This window comes from Penaeus chinensis, chromosome 31 (genome assembly GCF_019202785.1).
Source record: "Penaeus chinensis breed Huanghai No. 1 chromosome 31, ASM1920278v2, whole genome shotgun sequence".
Lineage (NCBI taxonomy): Eukaryota > Metazoa > Arthropoda > Malacostraca > Decapoda > Penaeidae > Penaeus > Penaeus chinensis.
The window spans coordinates 20,626,617-20,634,116 of NC_061849.1; the positions used below are offsets into that span (position 1 = coordinate 20,626,617).

Sequence of the window (7,500 nt, forward strand, 5' to 3'; positions counted from 1 at the left end):
CTTTAATCTTCCCTTTGAGAGTTTTTAAAAGTGTTGAAAAATGTACTTACAGCCTATTTTCTAATAGCAAGTACTATTGTTTTGTCATATTATTTACCAGCATACATAAAGTTTAAGGGAGAGGTACGCCACATTTCAAGGAATCCTTGTGACGCATCATTTGCAGTCCAGCTTCTGTACTTGTGTCCAAACGTGGATAAGTTCAATGTAGTATATATATATATATATATATATATATATATATATATATATATGTGTGTGTGTGTGTGTGTGTGTGTGTGTGTGTGTGTGTGTGTGTGTGTGTGTGTGTACATACATATATGTGTGTGTGTGTGTGTGTATACATGAATATCTTTTCTTCCCTTTAGCACCCTTTGTTGCATTTTAGGGTCACGTTATGATGACAACTTTTATTATTCATCTAGTTTGTTCTTGTTCTTGTTCAGGTCAATGTTATATCGCGTGCAAGGTCTTTTTCTTCTGTGTGGAGTTTGGTATGATATTAACTTTACGAAGATAGTGTAACAATCAGTAAGTGGTATTCACTTAGCGAGCTTTCTTTACAGCTGGATATGATTTACTCAGGATTACTGTATATGTACATGGATATGTATGCATATATGCACACACACGCACACATATTTATGCATGTATACATACATACATACACATACATGTGTATGTGTATATACATACATGTGTGTTTATATATATATATGTATCTTATATATACATATATACATATATATTTATATACATTATATTTATCTATCCCTCTATATATGTGTATCTATATACATATGGATATATTTATATACATATGCATATATATGTATGTATATATATATATGTATATATATACATATATATGTTTGTGTATGCATGTATATACACACACATATATGCGTGTGTGTGTGTGTGTGTATGTGTGTGTGTGTGTTTGTGTGTTTGTGTGTGTGTGTGTGTGTGTGTGAGTGTGTGTGTGCATATATATAAACATATATATAGTAATTTGTATATGTATCATCTATCTATATATATACATATATATATACATACATACAGATCTACATACATAAATATGTATGTTTAAGTGCATGTGTGTACATATATATATATATATATATATATGTATGTGTGTGTGTGTGTGTGTATGTGTGTGTGTATGTGTGTGTGTGTGTGCATACACACACACATATATATGATATTCATTAATATATATATACATATATCAGTTAGTATATGTATGTATGTTTCTATCTGTCTATATATACATATATATAGACAGAATGCTATTTTACCTACTGTAAAATAGCATTTGCAATTAAAGAAACGTGTGATACCTTTGGCCAAAGCCATGAATCACTTACAAACAGAACTGTATTAGCATAATGTAAAAAGAAAGTCTGTTCTGATGAAAACAATAGGTTGCATTTTGATCCACGTCTCACATGTGGACATAACGACAGCGACTGATGAATATCAAACATGTATTGTAATACTTAGGGAACAGTGCTCTTGCAATAATCCTGTACATGATTTCTGACACATATCTTCCGCCTCTTTCGGAGGTAATATTCAACACAGGGGAAAACTCGAAGCGGGTCTCTTCGCAGGTTCTCCTGTGGCAGAGAATCCCACAAAGTACAGGGAAGTATGGTAGAAAAGGAGATAACAGATTTGGGATCTCTCGTTTCATCCATGTTAAGGAGCTGGTGTGAGCACTGCAGAGGCTATGGTAGTTTCTAAGAGTGTTGTAACTTATTTCCAATGTTTTGATTGTAAAGAAGAAAGTCTGGGGAGAGGTTAATGCCATCTTTTTTGTTGATTCTGCTTTCTGCCCTTGATGTATACTCACTTTTGTTCCAAAGATTATCTCCGTTATTCGTTTAATACTTAGAATATGCTTAGATTACAACTTTTCTGCTTTCAACATCACTTGGCATGACGATTTAATATACGGGGCCAAAAACATTGCCTCAAATATTTCTAGTAACATGCTACGTATGTAATACTAAACAAGCCACACATGTTAGTAGGTCTGTACTTACACGTGCTCACAACAAGGATACGTTCAATCCAGTGTCTTGAAACATGTAGGCCCATACAATGGATGTGTATTCAATATAGCGCATGGAACAGATTTTTTTTCTGACCCAACAGTCTATAACAAGGTCATTAATCTGGACATATTTTTGTCGGTTTTATTATAAAAATATTCTCTCGGAATCTATATAAAAATATATCGATTTAAAGAAACATGTAAACATTACAGAAAAGAAGACAAAATAGATTGTAGATAATGAATGGTGGACATCGAAGCTCAAAGAAATGAAAGATGAGCGATGGCAGAAGTGAGAGGCAGATCCCGACACTCAAAGGAAATTATTTTCCAGGTTGAGAGTAGAACTGCGTGGGGGCAGAGGCAGGAGCAGGCTGAGAGTACACCTCGGCAGGGGCAGGAGCAGGCTGAGAGTAAACCTGGGCAGGGGCAGGAGCAGGCTGAGAGTACACTTGGGCAGGGGCAGGGGCAGGAGCAGGCTGAGAGTACACCTGGGCAGGGGCAGGGGCAGGAGCTGGCTGAGAGTACACCTGAGCAGGGGCAGGGGCGGGCTGAGAGTACACCTGGGCAGGGGCACTTGGGTACTGAGCCTCGCCCTCGAAGGTGACTGTGGGGTGGAAGCCGCTGGCGTCGGAGTAGTAGTCAACCCTCATGCGGCGAGAGTCAGGCAGCTGGACGTAGTAACTGTCAAACAGATATGCATCTTAGGTAAAAAGATAACTGATTACGAAGTTCCTTTCACTTTCCCTGATAGTAATTAATTCTGAACGGGATGATAATTTAAATTCTCTTTTACCTTATCACATGACTTTATTACTAAGAAGGCAGCAAATATATATATATATATATATATATATATATATATATATATATATATTTCCAAATCCCGACTGCCTCACCTGCCCTGAGTGTTGTCGCCATCGCGCTGCTCCTGTTGGCCGTAGAAATTGCCGGAGTACTGGTCGTTCACGTCCCACTGGAAGTTGTACTGGGCGGGCGCCGACGGGTACTCGGGCTGCTGCACGACGGGCGCCTGGTAGTTGTAGCCACCCTGTGGAGCCGCCCACGACGCCGCCACCAAACACAGGACTACTGCTGCCTAAACAGAAGAAAAGCAAGATTAATTGCACTGTTCAAGGTCCATCTGCATTTTGATAAGCATTTTTTATATCCGCCTCCCACATAGCCTATATATTGCAGAATACTGCTTGGCCATAAATACAAATGCATCTTTTCCCTTGACCTCCAAGTTTATCTATTGGTTACACCTGCACTTTTACTTATATTAACAGCTTTTTTTCGTTTCCTTCTCGCTATTTGCAATATATCTATATAAAGAAGGTATAGCTTCATTGAGTACCTTCATGATTGCTGGAGTTTTGAGGGTGAACTGATGACCCGCTCAGCCGCCTTCCTTTATATAGTCCGCCAGCTGCCAAAGGGGCGGGGCCTAATCTTCGCATTGCAATGAGCGAAGGGCATGCTTTTGAGAAGGGAATCTCGTATTTTGTTTTAAGCTATATTATCTGTGTTGTTTTACGGGGAAGATTATAGAAGCAAGATTGTAATTGGAATAACCTATGCTATTTGTGTGTTCACTTTATATGTGAATAATAAGATTTCAGGTTATTAAGGTGATTTCCTTCAACCAATCCTTTTCTTTTGTAAAATAAAAGAAAAAAAGAAGAAAAAAAAAGGCATAGCTTGTACCAGCACTATGCATATAAAAACAGAAACTTACACCGTGTGAAATGCCTATCAACTTCAAATCTTAATTTAACAAATATAGACTACATTTCCGGAATGCAGTTCCTGAATATCTTCAACTACTCTTGTTTGGATGTGTGGTGTTTGTGTGCTTAGTTGTCTTTTATATGCGTTCAACACAAGGGATTGCCTAGGAAAAAATGAAATGATAATCGTAATTACCATTACCGTAATCACAATTACCCTTAGTACTAATAGTAATAATGGTAATAGTAACAGTAGTGAGCGGGAGGGCGAGCGTCCATATGAAATTCTACAGAATGAGCTACCAGTATCACTATCACGATCCAAGAATTATGTATTTGATATGCCACTTCCGAAATAACTGCATCTGACTGTTAACTCACATGCGAACTGGGTGAAATACGTATGTACGTGGGCTGTTTAATAGTAGTATTCTATTATTAAGTGAATGAAGTGGTATTGTGTGTCTGTGCGTGCGTGCGCGCGTGTGTGAATGTGTGAATGTGTGTGTGTGTGTGTGTGTGTGTGTGTGTGTGTGTGCACGCGCACGTGTGCATGGAACAAACTTGACAATTGATCTCCATATAAAACTAGGTGAATTGACACAAATCTTTCACATGTAAAACTTTAAGATATTTTTTTTTTTTTTCGGGATTACTCGAAAAACACAATTTAGGGGGTAATAATAATAATAAGCAGATGAAGAAATAAATAGGTAAATCATTATATGTATAAATGGGTAAATAAGTAAATGAATGAGTAAATAAAAACGGAGATAAATTAAATATGTAGGTAAATAAATAAATAAGTAAATAAATGAATAAATAACTAAAATTATTAGATAGATTAGCAATGAATCAAGAAAGAAATCGTGAGTTAACGTTAAGTCAAATACTATTTAATAAACACGATCTATATAGCGTAAAGTGCACTATAACCAAGTCAAGAAGAACCACCTCGGGTATCACTGGCCTGTCATTCCGTCTGTCCATGTCCGTTGATTTCATAATTAATGCAAAGATATCACTGATCCTTAACGCTTATTGACATACAGCACAGGACGAATGGCTGGCAGTTTGTACTATGAACGATCAAAAGGGAAATATTAGGGTTGTTGCCTTTACAGTCATTAATCTTATGGATGGTCCCAGGAACGGTTTTCAGAGGCTTTAGCTTGGAAGGTCAAATTATTTATGCGCTATTTTGCATGAATATCTAAGTAATCTTTGTCGCTCCAAAGTTTATTTCATAACATAATAAGATAAAAGATCAATTAAGTCATATTTCAATATCTCATTCACTCCACTTAAGCTTGAAAGCAAACAAGGACTTTAGAAAAAAAAATGGTTGGCCACGAAATCACTGGCATCAACTTCGACTCATATAAGTTGCGTAGGAACTATCATTTGCATATTTCTATATATATTTTCTCTTCTTTTCTTTTTTTCTTTTCTTTTTTTTTCTTCTTTTTTTCTTTTTTTCTTTCTTTTTTTCCTTTTTTTAACAAACTCACCTCCAAAACAGCTACTCAAAATACCCAAAGTATAAAAACATTTGCTCTTATTGAACATGTGATACGTCAATCACCATAAGGAAATTAATAAAAAGTAAAAAAAAAAAAAAAAAAAAAAAAAAAAAAAAGGAATGTAACTTCATGAAGACATTAGATTATATGGATCTGTGACTGATGAAGACTAAACACCGTATGATATGCGATAAACAAGTCTTTCGTAATAATACTTTACATGATTTCTGATACATATCGTTCGCTTCCAAATCAAAATCAGTTTCACCTGAGGGGCAGAGAAACCCACGAAACGCAGGGGTATGGTATTTATTTCAAGTATTAGTATTTGCAAGGATTGTAATGCCACCTCTTGTGCTGATTCTGCTATCTGCATGTGATACATACGCACGAGAACGTATAATGGTAATCTTTATTATTTTTCTGATTGATAAATGCACTGTTGGCCGACACAATACAACAAGGATTGACATATAAACAAGAGGTCCTTCCTTTCTGTCTGTTTTATTTGTCGGTGAAAGTAAGAGTGCGGCTAATAAATCGCTTGTTTCGATTCTCAGAAAGAAGTTTTGATATGTATTGTTTATTATTTTATACTTTATGGATTTCTTTAAATACGTGTGTTATAGTTTCCTGTCCTCCATGAGTCGTATTTCCTTCCGGAGGTAGATATATGGATCCCATTTTTACCCCAGCGATGAAGTGTCTAAGGCTGCTGCTCGCCACTTTCCAACACTGGTGCATGCAGTCAAGGAGGTTTAAGTTCTGGCTAAATATCGAAGAGTAACGGTAAGCAAATAAAACCTGAAGAGTAGCTACTTACCTATGAATTACTTTATAGTCGTGCACCCGAAACCTAAAACATTGACCGAGACGTTGCTTGCAACAACATGTCTGGGACATGCTACAGACAATTCTGAACCAGCTAATAACGTGTTCATAACAAGTGATTGTCCTTATTCTTGTTCACAACCAAGAAACGTCCAATCCACTGTCTCGGAACATATTCTCAGGTTTGATTATTACAGCTCTTGGAACAGAACAGGCCATGAATTATTTATTTCATATCTGTTTCTACTTACATCGAGGTGATGTTCCTTCCATTTGCTAACAATTTATAAAGAGGTCATTACTCTGGACTTGCATATTTTAGCCAATTTTATTATAAAATATATCGGAATCTATATAAAAATATATCGATTTAGAGAAACATGTAAACATTACATAAAAAGGAGACAAAACAGGTTGTAGATCATAAACGGTGGACATCGAAGATCAAAGAATGAGAGATGAGCGATGACAGAAGTGAGAGGCAGATCCCGACACTCAAAGAAGAAAATCATTTTCCAGGTTGAGAGTAGAACTGTGTGGGGGCAGGGGCAAAGGCAGGCTGGGAGTACACCTGGGTAGGAGCAGGGGCGGGCTGAGAGTACACCTGGGCAGGGGAGGGCTGAGAGTACACCTGGGCAGGGGCACTTGGGTACTGAGCCTCGCCCTCGAAGGTGACTGTGGGGTGGAAGCCGCTGGCGTCGGAGTAGTAGTCGACCCTCATGCGGCGAGAGTCAGGCAGCTGGACGTAGTAACTGTGGATGCAAATGATGTATCACTATTAAAAGAGTATTGCTGAATTGTTTGTTTGTTCATGAACGTTGCAATTCATGTTCTGTTCTAACATACCTTATGAGAAAAATACTTTAAAGTTGTGTAATTACCCAACGATGCAAATAAGAAATCATTACGGCTGGTCCGAAAAAAATCATTCTTTGTGAAATTTGTCTCAGTATCTGCCTGCCTCACCTGCCCTGGGTGTTGTCGCCATCGCGCTGCTCCTGTTGGCCGTAGAAGTTGCCGGAGTACTGGTCGTTCACGTCCCACTGGAAGTTGTACTGGGCGGGCGCCGACGGGTACTCGGGCTGCTGCACGTCGGGCGCTTGGTAGTTGTAGCCGCCCTGGGGAGCCGCCCACGCCGCCGCCACCACACACAGAACTACTGCTGCCTAAACAGCCAGAGGAAGTAACATTAACGAAGTGATGTAGCTCTCTCATTTTGCTCCCATATGAATTGTAACTTTAATTTCTTGGACCATTCAAATCCTATACCCAACTGTAAGAGAGCTTTACCATGTACGCATTACTTATCGTATCCATCTCTCTATTTTGGACGTTTTTCACTCCTATAAAT

General features: G+C 38.0%; 2 protein-coding genes across 2 annotated transcripts in view; both read right to left on the bottom strand.

Annotated features, from left to right (window-relative positions):
* Positions 1-2,190: 2,190 nt before the first annotated feature.
* LOC125042082 (cuticle protein 18.6-like) lies at positions 2,191-3,428 on the bottom strand. The gene is made up of 3 exons (XM_047637548.1): positions 3,423-3,428; positions 2,962-3,161; positions 2,191-2,746 (listed from the first exon to the last, which is right to left on the bottom strand). Exons 1-3 carry the CDS (start codon positions 3,426-3,428, stop codon positions 2,386-2,388), a joined length of 567 nt encoding a protein of 188 aa, XP_047493504.1. The 3' UTR covers positions 2,191-2,385.
* A 3,035-nt stretch (positions 3,429-6,463) lies between these two features.
* The window catches only part of LOC125042083 (cuticle protein 21-like), a 2,496-nt gene continuing 1,459 nt past the window's right edge, over positions 6,464-7,500 (bottom strand). Inside the window, exons 3-4 of the mRNA XM_047637549.1 lie at positions 7,116-7,315; positions 6,464-6,901 (exon numbers count right to left, since the gene is read on the bottom strand). Coding sequence (XP_047493505.1) covers positions 6,658-6,901; positions 7,116-7,315 — 444 coding nt within the window. The 3' untranslated portion in view covers positions 6,464-6,657. The remainder of the gene's footprint in view (positions 6,902-7,115; positions 7,316-7,500) is intronic.

What these genes read in the sequence shown, in the direction of transcription:
- LOC125042082 (XM_047637548.1), bottom strand. An exon ending in GGCGACAACACTCAGGGCAG is followed by an intron (nt 2,747 to 2,961) that starts GTGAGGCAGTCG and finishes TCTGTTTGACAG; the next exon opens with TTACTACGTCCAGCTGCCTG.